General features: G+C 49.9%; 1 protein-coding gene across 2 annotated transcripts in view; it reads left to right on the top strand.

Annotated features, from left to right (window-relative positions):
• The window catches only part of LOXHD1 (lipoxygenase homology PLAT domains 1), a 289,434-nt gene that overhangs the window by 94,094 nt on the left and 170,177 nt on the right, over positions 1 to 25,163 (top strand). For both annotated transcript variants that reach the window (XM_039545016.1, XM_039545015.1), the window contains exons 9-10: positions 2,205 to 2,285; positions 3,219 to 3,403. In XM_039545016.1, the coding sequence (XP_039400950.1) occupies positions 2,205 to 2,285; positions 3,219 to 3,403 (266 nt within the window). The remainder of the gene's footprint in view (positions 1 to 2,204; positions 2,286 to 3,218; positions 3,404 to 25,163) is intronic.

The following is a 25,163-nucleotide window of genomic DNA, read 5'->3' as shown; positions in this document are numbered from 1 at the left end:
ACCTGGATACCCTGATGCTCAGTGATCTAGCCACTGGACCATGCTGCCCTTAACCTTCTGTCACAATTTCAGGGCACCTGAATTTCCCCTCCGTGGCCACCAAGGGCACCCACTTTCAGCTTCCATCTCCCAGCCGTCACCGCTGTTGGGTGAGAACCGCATCTCACTCACTCCTGACTGGGGTTCTTGGTTCCACTTGACTCTTGCCTACTCTGTGATATTCGCAACAAGCCAGACTGCTGAAACAGGCCAGGGCCTGCACTTTACTTTCTCTGCAAGGGCTATCAACAGTGTATTGCTTGAAGTTATAAGTTACCACACAGCACATTTACTCTCAAGCAGTGGTGGATTAGCCACTGGGCCCACAGGTCCCATGCCCGGGGCCCCAGCCAACTGGGGGGCCCTGGAAAAAATCTGCCACCCGGTGGTGGAAGCCTGGAGCCCCAATCATAGTGCAGGGGAAGCCCCCCCAGTGGTCCCCAACCCTGTACCTGGCAGCAGCAGTCGCGGGACCAGGAACTCCCCCCCCAGCGGCTCCAAACCCCATGCACAGCAGTAGCTGTGGGACAGGGAAAGCCCCCTGCAGCGGCTCCAAAACCCATCCCCAGCAGTAGCTGTGGGACAGGGAAAGCGCCCCCCACAGTGGCTCCTGACCCTGTCCCCAGCAGAAGCTCCTGGGTGGGGGATGCTCCAGCGTCCCTAACCATCCCCAGCAGAAGCCGCAAGGTGGCAGGGGAAGCCCCCATGCCTGACCCCTGTGCTCCGGCAGAAACTCCAGGCGGGCAGGGTGGGAGAAGCCCCAGCACCCCGACCCTGGTCCTCCACAGAAGTGAGGGGGTTGGCGGGGGAAGCCCAAGCTCCTGGGCCCCGCTGTGGCTCTGGGACTGGAGGAGCTCTCACTCCCCGCTGCACCCCGGGGCCAGAGCTTCTCTGGTCTTGGGGCTGCAGCGGGGGGGTGGGGGTTGGGCAGAAATGAGCACAAGGGGTTGTGGGGCTGCAGTGTGGGGAGGAGGCAGAATACAATGAAGCCTATCAAGCCTATTGCAGGAAATTGCCTTATCTGTCACACATACCTCTGTCAAATGCTTAGCACTTTACAAATAAAGAAGAAGAAATAGTTCCTGTCCCACACACATTGCAATCTAGTTCTGGGGAGCTGGTACAGGAACTGAACAGTGGTCATTTTTTTTATGGTCTTGGTATGTCAGAAGAAGCAGGGGGAAAGAAATCTATGACCCAGCCGCGCCGTCTTTTATCTGTGCTTGAGCTCCAGAATTGAACTGCCAGCCACGGAGCAGCGCTCCAGGCCATGGAGCCCCTTTAAAACACAACCCTTGTTCTGTTGCTGAAGAACACACTCCTCTTGTGGTGATGTAGGGATGTGCTGAGAAAGCAGAAGGAAACCTTTGGAAGAGGGAGCAGCCTCTGCAGGTATGGAGCAGAGAAATGAGCTGAGCTTCTGTAAGCCAACAGACAGGAAGGTCCAAAGTGCCTGTTTCACTGATGCTGTCTAACTTGTGTAGTCATCCAGGCCAAAACAAATTCTGTGACAAAGTCTACCATTCTGAATTTGCACTTCACACTGGTCTGAATGAAAGCACAAGGTGCAAGGTGACAGAAAACCATGCCCTAAGCCTTTGCCCAGAGATTCTGTAGTTTAGTACCTATCCAGGTAGTTTTAGATGAATTCAAGAACAGGAGAAGAGATATTGTAAAAAAAATATTTAAAAATAGCCTGGAATTTTAAAGATGAATGGCTCAATGTAAACATGTCCTCATTGAAAATTGTTTTCTGTTACCTCTGAAAGCCATCAGCAGAGTAGCAAACCACTCATTACTGCAGCTCTTTTCTATACTGGTGATTGTTTAATAGGCGAAAGATTTTTTTTTTAGCTGATATAGAATATGACCCAAGGTTTGCATCCATTTGGGCCAGCATTGCATTTCTTCCCAAGTTGGTGTGTTGGAGTCTGAGAGGGTGCCTACAGACCTGTCAAGATATTAGCATGGAAAAGTTATTAAAAAAAATCCCAGTACATTCAGACCTTTTCACAGGAATGAGGATATTGAAAAGTAGGTTTGTCCAATAACAGAAATGAGGATCCTTCATTCTTAAACTCTGATCCTTGATGGGTCTGTGATGATGTATTTGCTGACATAGCAACGACTTTCATAATGTGTTTTTTGGTATATATCTATTACAGGAGTAGAACTGCCTTTGAGAGAAGTAAAACAGATGTGTTCCGAATAAAAACCAACAATGTTGGACAAATAAAGAAGATAAGGTATCGTGTAATATTGTCACTGCTATATACAGGACATCAAGATGCCGGAGGTCAAGCTCTCAGCCTCGGCTGGGATTGCAGCGGAGCTCTCAGCCCTGGCTGGAGCTCTGAGCCTGGAGCCCCTCCCCTGTTCTGCCCAAGGCCCTGCCCCTGGCCCCACCCCATTCCGTCCCTTCCCCCTTGCCTCTGCCCCTGTTCCACCCCTTCCCCCACGGCCCCCACTCTGCCTCTTCCCTCCAAGGCCCCGTCCACTGCTCGCTCCTCTCCCCCACCCCGCTGCAGCCCTGAGACCGGAAAAGCTTTGTGCTCCAGAGCCATGGCGGGGAGCGAGAGCCCCTCCAGCCCCGGGGCCATGGCGGCGGGAGATTTTTCAGGGCCCTCTAAATCTGCCATTGCCTCCTGCCGGTGCAATGTTTGGGGAGGCTTAGCCTTCCCTAGCCTCCATTATGTGCTGCCCCTGAATACTGTATCCAATAAGTTGATTCAATCACTTGAGGTTCAGCCCCCTGCTTTATAGACCAGTAAACCCAACAGAGTATGAGCTCGTGTCATCAGGAGTTCTTGGCAGACTCCACAGTGCTCTGCCGTATAGGAGCAGTCACCTCTCCGTCAGATTTGAAGTGGCATTGTGACCGTGCAGACACAGCAATGCTCTGGACCACTCTGGCAGCAGCTATACTGATTTAGTATGGGACTGCTGCTTAAAAGTGACCAGGCCATGGTTCCTTCTTGGCCCTGTGGCCTGTGGAACTTTGAACAAGTGCAAAAACCTACAGGGGGGCATTTGCCACCCCCATCCTCCCCAATCGGTGCCCCTGCTCTTACCTTGCCTAATATAAAATGTGCCACTGAAACAATGTGCTAGTTGCTGTCAAAAATCACACCAACCAATCCAAACTCTTGGGTATATTTTGTTCCTTCTTTGTGCTGTAGAATTGAGCATGACAACACAGGAATGAACGCAAGCTGGTTCTTGGACCGGGTGGTAGTAACTGACATGAACAGGCCTCACCTCCGTTTTTACTTTTCTTGCAACAACTGGCTGAGCAAGGATGAGGGCGATGGACTTTATGTCAGAGATCTGATTGGCAGCCTAAACCCCATGGATGTGCCCAAAGGTGAGTTTTTTTAGAGAAGCTGGATGATGTGGTTCATTGTCCGTAGAAGAGCAAGTGTAGCCCAATCTAATTACACATCATTGGAAGAAAGATGGTCACAATTCTGACCATGAATATGAAGTGTTCCCAAATTCTGGTAGCATTGTACAAGCAGCCTTTCTACAGACTCCAACCTCTTCTCTGTAACTCTGCACCAGTTCTCGGATGCCTGGAGCAGAATGTGGATGATATTATTTAATTGGTGCCTATTTTTCAGAGAGTTTTAAGTTAATGATGTTGAAATGAGGCCAGCACAGCTTGCAAACCTGACAGGTACGGCCAAGCTGACATCAGGGTGTATGCCGGGGGGTGACATACAGTGTACGTAACATGAGTAGGGATCTGACCTGGGACCAGGATATGAAAGTTGAACCTGTGGACTAACCTGCAGGTTGTGTGTGTCAGTAGCTCACCTCCAACTGCTAATGGGCATACTCAGGTTGAACGTCCCCTGCCCACCCTGTGAGTATGCCAGTACAGTCTAGATTTGGGCAAGGAGATTGAGCTAGCCTCTCCTCCTTAGTCTGGTTTTGAGGGAAGGGCAAAGGCACATTGGTTGGGCTGTGGGTGGGGGAAGCTTGTGCTTCTGTTACATACCAAACATCTTCAGCGGATAAGTAATGGACTTCTTGCTCCAAAGCTGTCAGTCGGGCCTTTGTGCCTCAGTTTCCACATATGTAAAATTGAGATAATACTCCATCTTCATAAAGTGCTTTGAGATCCTCCAGTGATAGCTGCTTGGCAGGGGGTATGTGAACCCCACACCGACGAGGAAGGGTTAATGCGCTGCTGCGGGCTCAGTCAGCCTCACTCCTTCACCTGTCAGGCTTGGAGTGGGTCGTTGAAAGGAGAGAGCCTGGGGATGGACGGGGTGCGGGCGAGAGCAGGCTGACAGCTCCCAAGCCATGTGAGCAGCCTGCCTGGGGAGCTGATTAGCAGACTTCAGACAGCCACAGCCTCCCTGTGGGAGGGTAGGTCTGACACCAGCTGTTAGTCTGAGGTTTACCAGGTGGTGGGTGTTGAGGCAAGCTGCTGCAGCTGGGGTCTGCCTGAAAGGAAGGGGGCTGAAAACTGAGCCCAGCAGGGCTGAAGGTTCTTTTGGTTTGGGGGTACGTTGAACCTTGCCTTGGGACATGTCTACACTGCAGCTGGGCACCTCCCAGCCTGGGTAGGCAGACTCAAGCTAGCACATTAAGATGTTGGGGCTCTGGCACAGACCTGGGCTGGCCACCTGAGCTCAAACCCAGGGGTCAGGTGGGTTCAACAGCCTGAGCTGCTGCCTGAGCCGCAATGACCACACTGGTATTTTTAGCACACTAGCTCGAGCCCCACTAGCGTGACTCCGGCCACCTGGGCTGAGTCGCTCGGTCCCAGGTGCAGTGTTGAAGTCTCTGAGTGACTGGGCAGGAGGGCTAAGCAGATCCATAACTGATGTGCGCTGAAGAGTCCATTGGGGAAACTGAGGCAGGGCTTCTGCAGTGCCACACCATGCCTTGAGGGGCATGCAGGGATGGCACCTCCCACATAGTGCTGTTTAAGTGCAAATTATTATTGTTCTTACGGTGGCTAGGGTTCCATCAGAAGTGACCTGATGGAGATAATCTGTTCTTCCTATTACTAATGCCATGACACAGATTGTTCTTGCACTGTGTTCTTAAAGAGTTTTGTCATTCTAATGAGTTGTGTCCTTCTAAGGGAGGTTTTCATGCATGAAAGAAATATGAAATATCCTTTAATACTCATAAATGAGTAAAAATGCATGTGGGAGCCATTTATAAGAGCAGGACCCTGCAGGATCTGAATGAGACAATGTCTGGAGGCACTCAGCCAAAAATCCACCCAGTGACTACATACCTCCCGTTGTGACTGTGTGCTCTGATATGTTTTGCTGCTTCTATATGCCATTTAGTCTGTGAACTAGAAGAGTTCCTGATACTTTAGAGCAGGGGTAGGCAACCTATGGCACGTGTGCCGAAGGTGGCACGCGAGCTGATTTTCAGTGGCACTCACACTGCCCGGGTCCTGGCCACCGGTCCGGGGGGCTCTGCATTTTAATTTAATTTTAAATGAAGCTTCTTAAACATTTTAAAAACCTTATTTACTTTACATACAACAATAGTTTAGTTATATATTATAGACTTATAGAAAGAGACCTTCTAAAAACGTTCAAATGTATTACTGGCACATGAAACCTTAAATTAGAGTGAATAAATGAAGACTCGGCACAGCACTTCTGAAAGGTTGCCGACCTCTGCTTTAGCGGGATGGGGAGAGGTAGCATACCATTCAAAGCAGTGCTCAATCAAAAAGAGATCCCGCAAGGGCAAGCAAACAGCCCAAACTATTTCTCAGTGGATCCTTTACACGACACAACTGTTTCTTTGAATCCAGTATTGTTCCTTTTTTGGGGTGGCTGATTCAAATTTCAGTGTGTGATTTCCTGCGCCCTCTTCAAAGGCCCGTCTCTCTGCTTAGGGGGATGTACACAATCACGAGGGATGGAAAAGGCTCACGGACCAGACCCTCAGCTAGTGTAACTCAACATTGCGCCACTGATTTCAGTGGAGCTATCTTGATTTTCACCATATGATGATGTAGTCCCATGTGCTTATCAGTCTAATGAAGTGGTTTCATATTCTGTACTGGCTGATGACACTGTGCTTGGCACTGTGCATACAGAATGGATGTAAAGAACATGATTGCTGTCCCAAGGAACTCGCACAGGTACAAGGAGAGGCAGTAGAAATTTCTACAGAAACGTTTGCCATCATGTCATCTATTTAGCTTATTTTATCTGCTAGAAAATCCTCCTTTGAAATTCTGCCACCTGTAAACAACACAATTGTCCAGATGAACCTGGGGAGTTGGTTCTAGTCCAGAGATGAGAGTGAAATGAGGGAAGGATTGGATGCCTTCCAGGCACTAGCTATGAATTTGTAACAGAAGAGGACTAGCTCAGCCGTCTTAGGTTGCAGTTCCCCTTGAACCATAATTAATGAAAGAGAAGCATTCACAGGCTGCTGAGGTGAACTGTCAACCAGTCAAACATTAATGTAAATTTATCTGAATTCATTTAGCTCCATCTGAACCACGAAGGTCTGAAATGAGATTGTGGTATGATTTTTCTTGTACACACAAGCTGTTTGCCCTAAGAGTCTTTTTTTTTTAATCTTAAAAGGATGAAACAGAGACATTTAATCCTGACTCACTGGTATTGTCCTGACTACTAGGCAAATGAATAATTATGTGCACAGGTGATTGTGTGTGTGTAGCTAAAGATTAGTTATTCCCGACGAAAGCCATGTTCTGATTGGCAGAGTACAAGACAGGAATTCTTGTCTCTGATGCATTTCCCAGTCCTTCTGTTCTTGTTTCTTGTATCATTTTTTTCCCTCTTGGGAACCTTCAGTCCTTCTTTGTGAACATTCTAGGCACAGATGCTGGTGACAGGTTTTTCTTACTCTTCTCTCCACCTACAACTGCAGTAGTGACCTGATAAATTCTCCTGTGGCATATAGACTCTCATCCTCCCTTTTTCTCCACCCCCTTTCACACACCATATTCAACTGGCTCTCTCCTATGATCTTTCTCTGGAGGTTTCCCTCACCTTTCACTATTGATGGTTTATTTTTCAGACCTGAAACACACAGGTGACTGCTAAGAAGTGCAGGTTTTCTGTCACTTGTCTAAGATCTGAACTGTAGGAAACAATGGGGAGACTTTCGTGATTTTTGCAGAATTTCAGTGTTTTTCTGTAGAGCATTCACCTTTCAACAGCCTCTCTACTCTGTATATGGTGTGGTTGCTACAGCCTTACTATAAACACACTGGTTTTCACTTGCAGAGGTATTCATTCTGGATTGACTTCACCCCTGTGCATCATCCTGTTAAGTCACACCTAACCCCTCAGAACAGGGATTTAAGTAGAGCCACAGGCCTTCTGCACGGGGCTGTGGGAGGGGAATTTCACCCTCTCTCTTATGAAATCAGAATTCCAGCCAGAGTGCAATGGGATCTACAGAGCTGCCATTTCCTTGATTCTGTGCTGAGCAGCTGCAACTCCCAGATTCATAAGTGCCAACATCCACTTTCTTTTGTTTGTATCGATTTAAGCATTGTTAGATTTTTAAAATCTTTCTTTCAAAGTAAGTCCTTACCTGTGTTACTAACAGACTCAGAAAAGCCAAAGGATTGTAACAAATCAAATGTTTATGCTCTGTGTTTATTTGCTGTGTTCCACTCAGCTTGAACAATGAAGAGATGAGTCAGCTTCTAGTTAGTTTTTGACTTCTGGTTCTCATTGTTAGGCCTGAATAAAGATGTAGCACAAAACCAGTTATGCCAACCTGACTGAAGTCAGGCTAACAGAGGTTTCTGGGTAATCCCAGAGTGGAAAAATACTGAGAAGCAGCATTGTCTCACAAAGCCCTGGGAAAGAGTGAGATAAGTGAGGGGCTGGTACCAGCTGTGTTGTGTTAGGAACAGTGTTTGAAGAACTGATAAGAAACACAAGCATCCCACAGTTCTGACTCTAACTCCCTGGTTTAGTGTTCGGTGTGTTTTTAACTCCCTTACATTCCTAACTTTTGGCGCTTGTTAAAATATTAACAATTTAATGCTGTAGAGACTAGGCATGCGTATATATTAAAAGGTGTCTAATTTCTAGTTGTTAGACAAAGTGGGGTGGGTTGCTCAAGTGAATGATCTATGACGTAATAAAACTGTCTATATAGGCTAATACTAAGCTGTAAAGGGGGGGCTGGTTCTCTCTGGAGCCGAGCTGCTCTCTATTGATGCGTGCACTTGTCAATAAAGAGCTTTTGATCGGACCTTGCTGGTGTTGCCTGTCTCTCTGCGGTCAGACAACGAACTTCGCTGTCGGGGGTTAGAGTCCCTGACATCATGCACTAGCAAATTCTGCCGGGTTCCGGTTATAAATCCCTAAACGCACCAGTATAAGAACCTGGATAGACAGATTGAAATGACTGTTATGATGGAAATGAGGGTTTCAAAAAGATTAAACAGTTTCTGTTAGCAGTAGGCTTTTAAAAATGTAAACAAAACAAAACATAAAAACTCCAACGACCTCCCCCTAAACTTTGAGCCAGAACCACCTGATAGAGTCATTTGAAAGTGGGGCAGTTAGAGAATCAGATCAGGCCAGGTAAAATAGTTATTGCAATTCTGCCCCCCCATTTACATAGCCCCTTTTGTTCCTTGTGCTCCCCGCTATCCTCTCACCTCACTCTTCCCTTCATCTCTTTATCTCATTCTTGGCTTAATGCCTTTTGCCTTGTGTAGCGGGCCGGTGTGGCTCCCCTCCTCCCCGGGGAGGGTTGAGCCCCGGACACCGGAAGGGGCGGGGCTACAGAGCGGTGAGCCCACCCCTCAGAGGGTCAGGCGGTGACCTGGAAGTATAAAAGCCAGCCCTTCCAGCTCAGTCGGCGCCCAGCCACCGCGGGGAGCAGACCTGCCTGAGGGAGCTCCTGACAGGGGATCCGTTGGAGTCCAGGGCAGTTGCCCAGACTGGCCGGAGATACCCCTCGCTTGCTACTGGGAAGACCTGCTGGAGCTTCCCCGCACCACCTACGAAAAGGAGCCACCAGGATCTTCCCCGCTGCTGTGCTGTTACCCCGAGGAACCTCCGGAGCAGAATTGGCTGGACTTCCCCGAGGAACTCCCAGACCTACCCCCCCCAGCCCAGGTTGTGAGGAACCCATGCAGTGGGACTTCCCGGGACCGGACGCCGTGGAACAGGTAGGACCAGAGGGGGATATTGGAAGTGGCCCGGGGGCAGCCAACCTCAGTCAGGCTGCTGACCAGACGATACCCATGTCAGTGTGTTGCGGTCAGGATCCCCACTGACCGTCAGCGGTAACGACCACTGCCTAGGGCCCCGGGCCGGGACACAGTGGAGTGGGTGGGCCTGTGTCCCCCCTGCCACCCCACTTATGGGTGGCAGTTATCCCCCTCACCTTACTGCTCAGCCCTGCTGCAAGAGGACTGAGCTCCCCTGTACTGTTTCCTGCTCCGCCTTGCAGCCAAAGGCCGGAGCCCCAGTAGACTCTAACTCTGTTGTCTAGCCTTAAAGGGACAGGGCAGAGCCTACGTGAGACCAGCGGGCCGGTGTGGCTCTCCTCCTCCCCTCAGAGGGTTGAGCCCTGGACGCACCCCTTTACAAGTGGCACCTGACCAGGGACATGATCCCTTGCCCCTGTGAGAAGGGGCCGGTAAGAGGGTGGCAGTTCACCCCCTCTTAGCTAAAAAAATGGATATGGACCAGCTGTTCCAGCTGCTGGTGGAAAGCCAGGAGCGGCAACAGGCAGCTCAGCTCCTGCAGCAGCAGCAGCAGCATGCCGCCCAGCTGGAACAGCAGCAGCAGCGAGATGCGGCCCAGCTCCAGCAGCAGCAGCAGGCAGCTCAGCTGGAGCAGCAACAGCAGCTCATACAGCAGTTGGGGAACCAGCTGCAGCACCTCCTGGGGCCCGCACCCCACCCTGCCGACTGGCCAGCGGGGGAGGGCGCTGGGGGGGGCCCACGTTCAGTGGCCCCCCTGCGCCTGACCAAGATGGGCCCAGATGACGACCCCGAGGCCTTCTTGGTCACTTTTGAACTGGTGGCCCTCGTCGCAGGGTGGGCGAGAGACCAATGGGCCACTCTGTTGGCCCCCTATTTGACCGGGACGGCCCAAGCAGCCTACTGCGGTCTGGCGACCGAAGAGGCCAGAGATTATGACCGAGTGAAAGCGGCAGTCCTGGACACTTTGGATGTCAGCCCAGAGATGTTTAGACAGCGATTCAGGCGGCACACCTACCCTGCGGGCGCCCGTCCCCGGATGGTGGCCCAGACCTTGAAGGAGGCCTGCCGCCAGTGGCTGCAGCCAGAGGTCAGGATGGTGGAGGAGGTCACCGAACAGGTGGTCTTAGAGCAATTCGTTCATACCCTGCCGGCCAGGGGAAGGGCCTGGGTACTCCGCCACCAGCCGACGACCTTATCTGACGCCGTCGCGCAGATGGAGGGCTTCCTGGCCGCTGAAGCCTCCATAGGGCCCACCTTCCGGCCACCTGTCTCAGGGCCCGAACGGCCCCGTGATGAGAGGAAGACGTCAAACCTGCCCAGCCCACAAGGCCCGGGCCCCGGGCCAGACTCCCGACCAGGATCCCAGACTCCGCGCTTGGAGGCAGCTCCCCGGTTGACTACCCCGGCTTTCCACCAGGGAGCTCCAAGGGCCCGTCGAAGTCCCCCCCGAAGTCCCAGAGCAAGCCTCCCTCGGAGTGGGCGCCCCGAGCTCGGTCCCTGCTTTAGATGCGGGAAAGCGGGACATATACAACGAGACTGTCCCGAAATGGACTGCAGTTTCAGGCAGGTCTACGCAGGGGATGGCCGGGCCCGACGGCCAGAGGCACCCAAGCTCACAATCCCAGTGATGGTTGAGAACCAAGCCACACGGGCCCTGATTGACTCTGGGTGCGGCCAGACACTGGTTCGCCAGACTTTGGGACCCCCGGCCGACCCCCATCTGAAGCCGATCCATTTGCAGTGCATCCATGGAGACGTCCGACCCTACCCGAGCGCTTGGGCCCGGCTAACGGTGGATGGCATCACCCGGCAGGTAGTAGTCGGCTTGGCGCCCTGCCTGGCGTATCCTGTGATCCTGGGACGAGATTGGCCCACCTTCGAGGAGGTCCTCCGGTCGATGCCGGGTTTGGCAGCCGAACCCCAGGCACCTCCGCCAGAGGCGGAGCAGGCTGGTGAGGAGGACGAAGGAGGCGACCAAGAAGCCAGTGGGTCGCCGGGAAAAACCCTCGCCGCGCCCCGCTTCGACTCCGACTTTTGCAACGACCAGTGCGCGGACCCTACGCTTAGCCGGGCCTACGAACAACTCGCGGCTGTCGACGGGTCCGTGGTGGATCCTCACCGGGCCACTCAATGGCCCCATTTTGAACTACGCCGGGATCGGCTCTACCGGGTCGACCGAGACCCTCGCACTCGAGACCCACAAACCCAGTTGCTGGTACCCCGCTGCCATCGAAGGGCAGTGATGCAGTTGGCCCACAATGTGCCCGCCGCTGGGCATCTAGGGCATGAAAAGACCCTCGCCCGAATTCTGGGGCGGTTCTTTTGGCCCGGCATCCACCAAGATGTGAAGCGGTACTGCAACTCCTGCCCGGAGTATCAACTGGCCACTCCACCTCGGGTACCCAAGGCGCCCTTGATCCCTATGCCGGTGGTCGAAACCCCCTTCGAACAGGTCGCCATGGACCTGATAGGCCCACTCCCCAGGAGCGCGACCGGCTTCCAATATGTCCTCGTCCTCATGGACTACGCCTCCCGCTTCCCAGAGGCTATTCCCTTGCGGAGCATCACCGCCCGGACAATTGCGGGGGAACTGGTAAAGATTTTTGCCCGAGTAGGGTTGCCCAAGGAAATCCTAACGGACCAGGGCACTAATTTTACGTCCCGGCTGCTCCAACAGGTCTGCAAGCTCCTGGGGGTGAAACAGCTCCAGACATCCGTGTATCATCCGCAAACCGATGGATTGGTGGAGCGGTTTAACCGCACCCTTAAGGACATGCTAAAGAAGTACCCCCCGGGTGAACTGCGGCACTGGGACCAATTCCTACCACCCCTGTTGCTGGCCATCCGGGAGGTTCCCCAGGCATCAACCAAGTTCTCCCCATTCAAATTATTGTATGGGCGGAGACCCCGCGGCCTTCTGGACTTAATGTGGGAAACATGGGAAGAGTCGGCCTCCCCAACCCAGGGCCTCCTCCAGTACGTCCTCCAGCTACGGGAGTACCTAACTCAAGCCGGGACCCTGGCCCGGGAGAATCTGAGGGCGGCTCAGGCGAGGCAGGGACGAAACTATAACCGAGAGGCGCAGGCCCGGGAATTTGCTCCCGGGGACCGGGTCCTACTGCTCCTACCTTCCAGCGAGTCAAAGCTGTTGGCCCGCTGGCAGGGGCCTTATGAGGTAGCTTGGAAAGTGGGGCCAGTTACCTATGAGATTCACCAGCCCGACCGACGGAAAAAGACCCAGTTATACCATGTCAACCTGCTAAAGCCCTGGCGCGACCGGGAGGGCCTGCTAATCGACCCTTGCCCGCCTGAGCCAGAACTGGGCCCGGATGCGACCCAGACGGAGGGCTTGGAAGAACCCCCGTTGGGCAACTCGCTCACGGAAGAGCAGCGTAAGCAGGCCAGGTGTCTCCTGCAGGCCTTCCGGAAAACCTTCATGGCGGTACCGGGGTACACGACCCTGGCCTGTCACACGATCCAAACCGAGCCAGGGAAGACGATATGAGAGACCACCCGGCCCTTACCATACCAGATGCGTCAGGAGGTAGAAGAAGAGGTCCGAGCCATGTTGGCCTTGGGGGTCATCGAGCCGTCCCGCAGCGAATGGCGCAGTCTGGTGGTTCTGGTACCCAAACCGGATGGCACCCGCCGATTTTGTATAGACTTCCAGCGGGTAAACGCCATCTCTCGTTTTGATGCCTATCCGATGCCCAGGATGGACGAACTCCTGGGACGCCTTGGAGAAGCGCAATTTATCACCACCCTGGATCTTAGCAAAGGATATTGGCAGATCCCGCTCAACGAGGAGTCCAAAAAGAAAACCGCCTTTGCCACCCCATCGGGGCTTTATCAATTTAACAGGATGCCATTCGGCCTCCATGGGGCTCCAGCGACCTTCCAGCGGCTGATGGACCACCTCCTGCGGCCGCACCAGGAGTATGCGGCCGCCTACCTGGACGACGTGGTGATTTATAGCCGCTGCTGGGAGGATCACCTCAACCGGGTCGCCACGGTCCTACGAACCTTGCAGGAGGCAGGGTTGACCGCCAACCCTAAGAAATGCAGGATAGCCTGGCAGGAGACCACTTATCTCGGTTACACCGTGGGAGGAGGGCGAATAAAACCCCTTGTGGGCAAGGTGCAAGCCCTCGCGGGCTGTCCCACGCCAACGACGAAACGCCAAGTGCGGCAATTCCTGGGTCTCGCAGGGTATTACTGGCGGTTTATCCCGCAGTTCGCATCGATCCCAGCACCCCTAACTGAGCTGCTCACCAAAAATAGCCCCCGACAAGTGAGGTGGACGGCCGAGTGCGAAGCTGCCTTCAGGACACTTAAGGACCGCCTGTGCCAAGAATCGGTCTTATATAGCCCGGATTTCAACAAGCTGTTTATCCTCCAAACGGACGCATCGGAGACAGGCATGGGGCGGTCCTGTCCCAAGAAGTAGACGGGGGGGGGACCACCCGGTAATATACCTAAGCCGGAAACTATTCCCCCGCGAGCGGAATTATGCCGTAATCGAGAAGGAAGCCCTAGCGGTGAAGTGGGCCTGTGACGCCCTTCGTTTTTTTCTCCTGGGCGCCCTGTTCACCCTCGTTACGGACCATGCGCCCCTCCAATGGCTAATGCGGATGAAGGGTAATAACCCCCGTATCATGCATTGGTACCTAGCCTTGCAACCTTATGCCTTTGCCATCCAGCATTGGGCAGGTAAGGACCACGCAAATGCCGACTTTCTGTCCCGCCTTGGGGAAATGGAAGGGTCTGGCCCCAAGGAGTGGGGGCCAGACTTGAGAGGGGGGGAGTGTAGTGGGCCGGTGTGGCTCCCCTCCTCCCCGGGGAGGGTTGAGCCCCGGACACCGGAAGGGACGGGGCTACAGAGCGGTGAGCCCGCCCCTCAGAGGGTCAGGTGGCGACCCGGAAGTATAAAAGCCGGCCCTTCCAGCTCAGTCGGCGCCCAGCCACCGCGGGGAGCAGACCTGCCTGAGGGAGCTCCTGACAGGGGATCCGTTGGAGTCCAGGGCAGTTGCCCGGACTGGCCGGAGATACCCCTTGCTCGCTACTGGGAAGACCTGCCGGAGCTTCCCCGCACCACATACGAAGAGGAGCCACCAGGATCTTCCCCGCTGCCGTGCTGTTACCCCGAGGAACCTCCGGAGCAGAATTGGCCGGACTTCCCCGAGGAACTACCGGACCTACCCCCCAGCCCGGGTTGTGAGGAACCCATGCAGTGGGACTTCCCGGGACCGGACGCCGTGGAACAGGTAGGCCCCGAGGGGGATATTGGAAGTGGCCCGGGGGCAGCCGACCTCAGTCAGGCTGCTGACCAGACGATACCCATGTCAGTGTGTTGCGGTCAGGATCCCCACTGACCGTCAGCGGTAATGACCGCTGCCTAGGGCCCCGGGCCGGGACACAGTGGAGTGGGTGGGCCTGTGTCCCCCCTGCCACCCCACTTACGGGTGGCAGTTATCCCCCTCACCTTACTGCTCAGCCCTGCTCCAAGAGGCCTGAGCTCCCCTTGTACTGTTTCCTGCTCAGCCCTGCTACAAGAGGCCTGAGCTCCCCCCTTGTACTGTTTACTGCTCAGCCCTGCTACAAGAGGCCTGAGCTCCCCTGTACTGTTTACTGCTCAGCCTGCTACCAGAGGCCTGAGCTCCCCTGTACTGTTTACTGCTCAGCCCTGCTACAAGAGGCCTGAGCTCCCTTGTACTGTTTACTGCTCCGCCTTGCAGCCAAAGGCCGGAGCCCCAGTAGACTCTAACTCTGTTGTCTAGCCTTAAAGGGACAGGGCAGAGCCTACGTGAGACCAGCGGGCCAGTGTGGCTCCCCTCCTCCCCTCAGAGGGTTGAGCCCCGGACGCACCCCGTTACACCTTGTCACCCCAATGCTTCCATCAGTTTCCCAAGTGTGACGGGTTCCCCCAGGGGTGTCACCTGGAACTGGGGTACCATTGAGACCCCCAACCCACCAGTGGGGTACCACTGAGATGGGTTCCCCCTGGGGTGCCACCTGGAATTGAGGCACCACTGAGAACTGGGCTCCCTTTCACAGTATACTGCTGTGACAAGCTGCAAAGCCCTCCAGCCTGCACTTTCACCAGCATACATACAGGTAGGGACATACCCAGCTGCAGTTACATGCAGGCTGTCTGACCAGCCCCTGCATAGAAAGGCTACAGCTAGGGTAGCTCCTCGCTCCTCAGGCACGCACCCCCTCTGGAGTGTAAACTCACAATTATATCGTCTTGTGCTACACAGGGAACTGTACAGAGTAAGCTTATAAAATTTGCCCCCTCCCTCAATGTGGAGAGGAATATTCAACAGTCTTTTGCTCCCCACACACTTCACTCCAACTTACTGGTTTAGATAAAGCAAAAACAAGTTTATTAACTACAAAAGATAGATTTTACGTGATTGTAAGTGATAGCAAACAGATCAAAGCAGATTACCTAGCAAATAAACAAAAAATGCAAACTAATCTTAATATACTAAATAGATTGGAAATGAATAGCAGATTCTCACCCAGAGATGATACAAACAGTCTGCAGATTCTTAAGGGGTAATCTGCACTTGCTTTACAGCTTGGAATTCCCAGGAGTTTCATTCACAGGCTAGAAATCCCTTTAGCCTGGGTCCAGCACTTCCCCCCAGTTCAGTCTTTGTTCCTCCGGTGTTTCCAGGAGTCTTCCTGTGTGGGGAGTAAAGAACACCGGATGATGTCACTCCATGCCTTATATAGCTTTTGCATATGGTGGGAACCCTTTGTTCTCAAAGCTTGGTTCCCAGACCAGTCTGTGGAAAAACACTGACATCCCAAGATAGAGTCTAGAGACATGTGGTCTCATCACATGTCCTTGTAGAGTCAAGACTTGGAGGAAGGCTCACCAGGTGGGAGATAAGCTTCTCCTAAGGCCTATTGTTTTTAACTAATGGACCATTGCCCGGAATAGGCCCTTCCCCACCCACTATCTGGACTGTTGCCGGCACAAAGGCCTGAGATGACAGCAACACAGTGGTTGGTTGCCGGTGTGTGTGCCAATAAACACACACACACAAGCAAGCAAGCAAAGGTTTTTTTGAGATCTCAAAAACGACAGACAAAGACAGGACAGACAGTCTCAAATCAAAGCAAACAAGCTCTCTTCTCTTCTCTCATGATTTGATTTCAGCATCTCATCTCCCCTGCCCCCCCCCCCCCCCCCCCCTTCCTCCCTCCCCTTAGTTTTCCATATCATATATCATATATAAGCAGCAATTATAAGCAGCAAGTTTTTTATTATTGGCAGCAAACAAATTATCTCGTTAGTAACTTTTTTTTTCTTTTTATTTTTTTTTGTACTCTCTCTCTTATCCAGGGTGCAAGCAGGAATTGAATTGTTCTCTATCAGTGCTGCTGATAACATATATTCCATTCTTGGTTACTGACTTGTAAAGGTCGATCGAGTTTTTAACATGGGCGCACGCAAAGCAAGCAAGGCAAACTTTTTTTTTTTTATTTAGGGAGGGAGGCTTTTTTTATTGCGTGTGTTTTCCACACTTCTGTTAATACTGGGCCATGCCTGGTGCCACCAACAGGACTGAAAGCATCTTGTCTAGTGGGCGTTACCCAGGTGTTGGGCACACGGGAAATACAGATACATAGTCAATATTCATAACTTCAGATACAAACATGATACATTCATACAAATAGGATAATCATATTCAGCAAACCATAACTTTTCCAATGACACCTCACATGGCATAAAATTAGCTTGCATAAAATACATCATAATTATGCTATAATCATATCATAATAATATCACTATGAAAAATATGGGGTGCTGTGTCACACCAAACACCATCTCTCTTTCCCCAAATCCTTCCTTAAGACCCATTTCTTTCACAAAAATGTTCCAGAACTGGAAAATCTGATCTCCAGGATTGGGGCATTCATGTGCCAGAAGGCTAAGTGACCTTGGGTGAAATCCTGGCCTCACTGGAGCCAATGGGAGTTTTGCCACTCACTTCAATTTGGCCAATTTACACCTTGTCTTTATGGCCTGACCAAAAACCTACTAAGGTCAAGGGAGTCTTTCCATTGATGTCAGTAGTCTTTGATCAGAGCCTTTGTGTGTGTGTTTATAGCACTGCAAGGCCTTGCTGTGTTTTCTCTATGGCAGTAGGTTGAATTGTGGGGGGGATTGGATTGAGAGAGAGTTGGTGAGTTTGGAAGGGTTGTTGGCTCAGTCATCAAGCCAGTTGGAGGCTAGTGTATATTTTAAAAACTGATCTGTAGAAGCACTTCAAGCTTTGGAGGGGCCCATTTAAAAAACAATCTAACTAAATAAAAATGAACAATAAAGATGATTAAAAATGCGACCAAAATCCATATTTTTACTCCATGAACATTTTATTGAAAAACATGGGCAAAGTTTCAAAAAAGCAATGATCAGTTTAAATAATAAAAAATAGAGATTCTCAAAAGGTGTTAGTAGTGACTGTGCTAGCTCAGTGACTGTATTTATTGGTCTGATGATGAGGGATCGTCTGAAGTTCCCTGCTGAATGACCTGAGTTCCTGAGGTCTTGTCTACACTACAGAGTTAGGTCGACACAAGGCAGCTTACATTGGCCTAACTATGGAAGTGTCTACACTTTTCCGCTCTCGCCAACATAACTGCCCCACTATGCCGACTGACCTCCACCTCCATGAGTGGAGTAAAGTCGAGGTAAATGTAGTTAGGTCAACACTGTGTCAGTGTAGACACCGTGTTGCTTATGTCAGCTGTTACTAGCTTTCAGGAGCTTTCCTACAATGCTCCCACACTGAAAGTACAATCAATACAAGCGCTCCTGCTGACGATGCACACCACCAACAAAAGAAGCAAAGTGTAGACAGACACAAGTGATGTAATTACTGTGCCGGCTGTATGCCGATGTAAGTTAGGTCGACTTAATTTTGTAGTGTAGACATGGCCTCGAGGAGAATATGTCACATGAAATGTGCCTGTAGGAAGAACTTCTTTATCCTCTCCCAGCTTCCTGATCCATAAACACAGTGCCATATGCCCATGGTCCTTTGACATTTATGTTGCTACAGATTCTTATTTACCCAAACGCTGCTGTTGGTGGCCCGGATTAATTTACAGCATAGATATTAATTGCAAGGACGGGATCTTGTTCAACCTTATGTTGTTTCCCTTCCCTTCATGAATTCTTAGAGTTGTGTGACTGCAACTGAACCTTTGCACAAAGGACCTTATCTAAACTGAAGTCAATGGGAGGCTTTCCATTGGTGTCAATGGCTTTGGACCAAGCCCCCATTAGGAAATGAAATTGCTGCCAACTTTCTGTGGACTGAGAATAGTAACATTAGGACATAATACATGGCTCCTGGTGTACTGCTAAAGCACCGGTGTTTGGAACTCTTTGGGGTTGAGGATAAGCATTGCCAAACAAAACATGGGAGCACCTTCACTGCCCAGCCTGCATTCGAGGTGGCAGGAGCCTCTCACCTTGCTTTGGAACTATTCCCATGGCTGATGTTCTCTTCCCTGTTTAGGTGAAGCTCAAAGCACCACTGGCAGGCTCTGAAAAAAGCTGTGTCCAGACCTCCTCAGCTGGATGGAGGAGCCATTTGGTTCCTCGTGTGTCCACATCAAAAAAATCAGCACCAACATTGAAACCAGTTGTTTCCTTGTTGGCAATCTGAACAGAAAGCCAAGGTCTGAATTGTCACAGATATTGAACTGCCTTGCCATACCTCGGAGAGGTCCATCTTGGGCAGTACTGAGAAATATTGGTAGGGAGTGAGAAAAAATGTGTACTGTCATTGTCTGTGATGTACCTATTCTGTGGTTTAATGGTCTTCGTGCTCCAGTGTTGTCAATCCAAAACCTTTTGCCTTTTCACTGTGGTTTTGTCTAGATTAAGAAGAGTGGCTGGGATTTGCTAACATGCTAGCTAAACATGGCCTGATCATGACCTTTCCCCTTGTGAAGCCACAGGTTAATCATTTTGACTTCAATTTAGCTTGGCAAGGTCTTCCCTAGGCTTTTCATCACATAACCTCTAGCCTACCTGCACACTAGTGATAAGGTTGTGGTTAGGCCAGGGTTATCTAGTGCATGTTAGCAGACCATGACCTAACCCAGACCTCTTTTTCTAATCTAGATAAATCCTGTCAAACCATTCTTTTACAAAGAGAAAATGAGGAAACTAATTTTCAAAAGGGCATTTTACTTTTCTAAGCTGTAAAACCAATAAAGAAGCATAAGCACCCGGAAATAACCTTAGACTTTGCATAGTTTCAGTTAATGCTGAATTATAGGTCATAACATTTGCATGAAATCCTGCCAACTTGGCTATTCCAAACGGGTTCAGAACTAAAGACTGGTCTCCAACTGGCTCCTAGGCCATTAAAACGCCAACGTTGCTAAAGATCAAACACAATCGACATTAAATGTTGCAGATAACAGTTTATGCAACCCCTGACAAGGCTGCATATTTAGAATAGGACAAAACTATTACTGTACCCTGTGTGTGAGCTAAAATGATCTAACTGTTCCATTTGCTTAATTAGTGATAACTCTTTCTTTGGAAAAAGTTTAATCTTATCCAGCTTATTAATAATAAATTTGATTACAATGGAGCTGTATTATGCCTCAGAAATCTAAAAGGGCTATTGAACAAACGTGTCATTCTTTTTGCTAGGAAGCAGATGTAATGCATTGTTCATCAGAAACTTGAGGGAGGAAGCAGCCAGCGTAATTTAGTGTATATATTATCCTCGAAGTTAAAAGGACCAGGAGTTGCTCACTGATTTATATTATTATTTTTATTATTTGGCAAAAATTGAATATTATAAATAAAGATTAGCCATATCTGTGACTACATCTAAGTTATACAGCTGCCTAAGTTGCTTCCGTAAAAGTTCCCATCCATAACGATTTAATTTCTTGTTGCCAGATGTGTTCTAACGACGAATCCACCAAGTGAGTTTCTGTATGTGAGCACTCTGCTTGCATTTTTTTTGCCAGTATTCCTGTAATAGTAAATTATTGAAGTTCAGCTGACCAAACTGAATATTGACATGGGTCTGTTACTTCTTCACGTGCTTTCATAGCCACTTGTTGGTACGTTCTTGTGTAGAGTGAAGGTAGTGAGATCAACCGGGAAGATTGGGACTGAGTCCCTCAACAATCAGAGGGAAAGGAAGACCATGATCAGTAAGGACCATAGAATACATTTTCTTCAAATTTTATTATGGTTGGAATTTATCTCCAAAAAGAGACCAAACCACCCAGAACTTGTTTGTCTGGGATGTGTATCAGTATATGCAAGATTAAAATGTGTTAGCTAATCGGTGAGTGTTTGAGTCGAGTCTAGCCACAATCTGCACTATTCAGAGACTAAGAATGAGGTTTGCTTGTTTGTTTGGTTTTTGCTCAGAGGAAGCAAAGTTAAGACTTCACAGCTCCCTTTTGTTATGTTTTAATATTAGCCAATGTGAAGAATTACAAGTTCTTGACGCAGTTAGGGCCTGAAAAGGCCCTCAGTTCAGCAAAGCACTTAAGCATGTACTTAAATCCATCCTGATTCAAAGCAAAGCACATACTCAAATGCTTTGCTGAATAGAACTTAAATATCTTAAATTGTGGCCAGTATTTCTTAATAATAGGCACAGTGCTACAAGCAATGGTATAGCAAAGCTCTTTGGACTTGGACTTGAGATACAATTTAGTGTGATCCTGCTAGATTTTTGGCTTGATTTTGCAAACTCTCTTTATGCAGAATTCCCATTGAGTTTAATAGGAGTTTTGCACATACTAGGGTTGCTGGATTGGGACTTTAAGTGAGGATGAACCAATGAAAAACTATGAGAATCTTTGAAAGCTGTGAGAGTTAAGTAAAATTAAAGGAACTAACCCAATACACCAGTGCTTCATCTGTATATTGCTTCTGATGAACTATTTCGCAGGAATGTCCCTATTGGGTTCCATATACGGTCAGCATTTTGATGGAGATGAAGTGGGTGAGGTAATATCTTTTATTGAACCAATTTCTGTGGACCAACATAAGTTGATTCAATAAAAGATATTACCTCACCTGGGGCCAACATGGGACCAACAACAGCACTGCAAAAAACATTTTGATGCCCGTTTTAATTCCATACTGAGGCCATACCTGTTGGGGCTTGATCTTGTGATCTCTGGGTTGCACAATGCTGAAATGAACAGCTGAATTAAACACAAGAGGGATTGGGCAAAAGGAGAATAATCATAATACTCAATGGAGGAAACAATCATTTTCCTTTTACTGTTGGGTTTTGTTGCATTATAGCAATCATCTCGATTGCTCTGGAGCATACTCAAAGCAAAAAAACTTTTGAGACTAATTAGCTTTGTTTCAGGGTTGCTTCAGACTCAGCAGCTGTTTCTAAATGTATGTGCTGCAAAATAATAGAAATACTCTCTGGAGTTTCTTCCCTACTAATACTGCATTTTGATAGGGTGATAGTCTCCACTTGTGGTCAAATTCAGTTAAGAGGAAAGCATCATTGAACTCTTCATAAACATCCCCTGTCCTCCAAATGCTCTTGTACCTCCAGCGAATACACAAGCAGTCTGAATTCCCTATTCAAATTTTCAGTTGAAGCTATTGACAGACTATGAAAGCTGCCATTCATTACCAAGGATAGTCATCAATTACTCTTGACAGGAGTTAATTTTTGGAGGCACAGAAACGACCTGCTGATCTAATGACTTCCACCTTTTTCTTGCGGGGACAGGGGAAAAGATCTTTTATTGGACAGTGTGCAATGTTTTTATGCAGCAAAAAGCCAAACCTTTCCAAAGATGCTGGAACAATTTGTATAGTGGGGGTGCTGAGAGCCACTGACTGTAAACCCTGTATATGATGGAATCTCCTTCCAGCCAGGGGGTGCAGCAGCACCCCTAATTCCATCTCTGTCTGGGAGACTGAGCCGACTCCTCTTGAGCTTAAGGGGACTTTTTCCACTGACTTTAATGGCAGTTGTTCTGGGTTCTTGTTGTCTCTCTCACTCTGCCTGTTGTATGGCCCCTATTATTTGTAGTCAGCAGGGAACAATTCTCTCCCTCCTTTCACAGTGAATTATTGAGGCACAGAGGGTGGGATTCACAAAGGTGCTTAGTCACCTAAGCCCCCAGACTTAGGCACTTTTGGGTGCCACTGCGATACATAAACCCCCTGCTCGGATGCCACCAAACCCTGTGGGCGCGTAAACTTGCTTGGCACCTACTTTTTGTGGTAAAAATTCCCTAGGTTCCTACGTTTCTGCCTCCGAGTATGTGTACTTCAGCCTTTCTCAGGCTTTCTGGGCACCTATCTCCCGCCTAAGTCCCAGAGCGAATCATGAACCAGGGGAAGGTCGGTGTGACAGGTTCTGCCGGGGTGCCACCTGGAACTGGGGTACCACTGAGCCCTGTGACCCACCAGCCTGGGATCCCTTTCACAGTATACTGCTGTGACAAGCTGCAAAGCCCTCCAGCCTGCACTTTCACCAGAATTCACACAGGTAGCGACACACCCGGCTGCAGTTACATGCAGGCTCTCTAACCACCAGCTTCCTAGCCTAGCACCTCATTTGTCCTGCCCTAGTCAAATCTGGCCAGTATATGGGTTTAATACCCAGTCCACCTCTGCTTCAATGTGAAAAGGAGAATGGGGGATGCAAACATCCCAGCTGAGTGCCCTAACCACTGCGCTAGGGGTGAAAAAGGAGGTCTTCCTCCTTCTCCTCTCCTTCCTCATCCCCCCACCTCCCCTAGCTGTTTTGTGTAGATCTAGGCAGTCTCTGAGCGCATCTGCTGCCATAGGCGCTGACTTTATTTTGTTTTACCCCAGGGGTGCTCCATCCCCGCTCAGCCTGAGGCCCTGCCACTACTTCACCCCTCCCTCTGATGCCTCGCTCTTGCTCTGCCTCTTCCTGCCCCCACTCCGCCCCCTCCCCCATGGTCCCATCCTTGCTCCACCCCCTTCCTGAGGCCCCCACCTCTGGCTGCTCTCTGCTCTCTGCCAAACCCCTCCCCCAGCTGCCAAACAGCTGATCAGTGGAACCCTACCGAACAGCTGATTGGGGGTGGGCTGCCAAACAGCTGATAACAGGGCCCTGCAGAACAGCTGTGGCTGGTGGGTGCTGAGCATCCACTATTTTTTTTCCCTGTGTGCTCCAGCCCCAGAGCACTCACGGTGTCAGCACCGATGCCTGTTGTATTAGGCCCCCCCCACACGTGAGGTGGCCAAATGTCTATCTTCACCCAGCTTGTTACTTGCTAGCAGAAAGAGGCACCTCCGTGAAGCCAGGACTTAGGCACCTATCTCTGAGAGCAGGTTGGAGCTTAGCACATACCTCTCTCATTGGCATCTCCCATTAGCTAGCTTAGGCAGTTTCCTGCTTAGCATGTGCTGGCTTTTGTGAATCGAATTCTAAGGCATCTGCCTGTCTCCATTCATTGTATAGGGAGCCTAGGTGCCTAACTCAGGCTTTGTGAATCGTGGTGTGTTCCTGTGATTTTTCTCAGCACCTAAAAGCTGTTGCAATGCTCAGTGCCAAATTGCCTAAGTCCCTTTGTGACCAGAGAGAGAAATTGACTTTTGGAAGGTCACATAAAGAATCTATGACAAAGCTAGGAATTGAACTCCCATCACCTGAGTCACAGCCCAGTGCCTTGCCCATGCTTCCTTCTTCCTCTAGGGTGAATTATTCTGCTTTTCAGATTAGTTATGATTCAATTTCTAGGGCTGCCATAAAGCTGGAGTGTCAGCAAATCACAGGCAACAGGGCTGGCTCGTTTCTGCACGCTCCACTGCGTCGTTATGGTTCCCAAACACGCAGTGGAGTAACAGTCACAGTGTTCGTCAACATGGGGATGCATTTTAACAGGCTACTCCCATGGCTGTGTTTGTAAAATGGAATTAAAATGATTAGAACTCATCTAGCCAGGTAATCACAACGCTGCCCAGAGTTAGGTCTCTGGCTTTTACCCAGCGGGTTATATATCAGACAGCTGTGCCATTGCTTGATTGTTTGACGCCCTGCTGGTAACCTGCCACATTGCAGGTCATGCACAAGGAAGCTAGTCAGAAATGTATAATAGAGAGATTCACCCGAGCACAGTGGGAGATGATAGCTTTAAGTAACGAAGCATGATCCTCCCTGCTTATTGCAATAGATGAGTTTGGCAGCTCATGCTTGAGGGTGCCATCTAGTGGCTGAAAGAAGATTAGCTAAAACTGTTAGCTGCCCCTTCCTCCCCCAGCACTTTTTGTTTTTAGAAAAAAGTATTGCTGAGATTCCCTCTTACGGAATTTCAGGAGACAGACTTCATACTTCTAATGAGTAACTGACAGCTAAATGAACTGCACGGTTAGTGGAATAGTGTGGCATGGCAGAAAGGGCATCTGGTCAATATCAATTTGCAAGTGGAAGGAGGGACTGAGTTTAAGCTGAAAGGAAAATAAGGAAGTGGTTTTCAAATTTCTGAACGGACTGGAATGGATCCATAAGTTGTCTGTGGCTCCGGGTGCCTGGAAGTAAGAGTATTTTAGAACAAGTAGGGATGCGATGGAGTGACTCAATGGCATCTGTGAAATGCATTATTTATTTGTATTACAGGGGTGCCGAAAAGCCCCAGCCAAGATCAAGGCTCCATTGCATTTAGTGCTAGATGTATTCCATAGTAAGGGATGGTTCCTGCTCCAAAGAGTACAATTTAACTAGACAAGAGGGGAGAAAGGGGGGATTTACACATGGAGAACTGATACCCAGAGAGAGAGAGAGAGATTACTTGCCCAGAGTTTATAGGATGTCCATGAAACAGCTGGGAATTGAGCTGAATCCCAGGCTGGTGCCAACAGTCACACGACTCTCCCACTTCCCAACAAAACAAACCCTGAGCC

This window comes from Mauremys reevesii, linkage group 6 (assembly GCF_016161935.1).
Source record: "Mauremys reevesii isolate NIE-2019 linkage group 6, ASM1616193v1, whole genome shotgun sequence".
In the NCBI taxonomy this organism is placed as follows: domain Eukaryota; kingdom Metazoa; phylum Chordata; order Testudines; family Geoemydidae; genus Mauremys; species Mauremys reevesii.
Note: the sequence above shows the minus strand (reverse complement) of the source record. Positions and strands in the feature narration are given on the sequence as shown.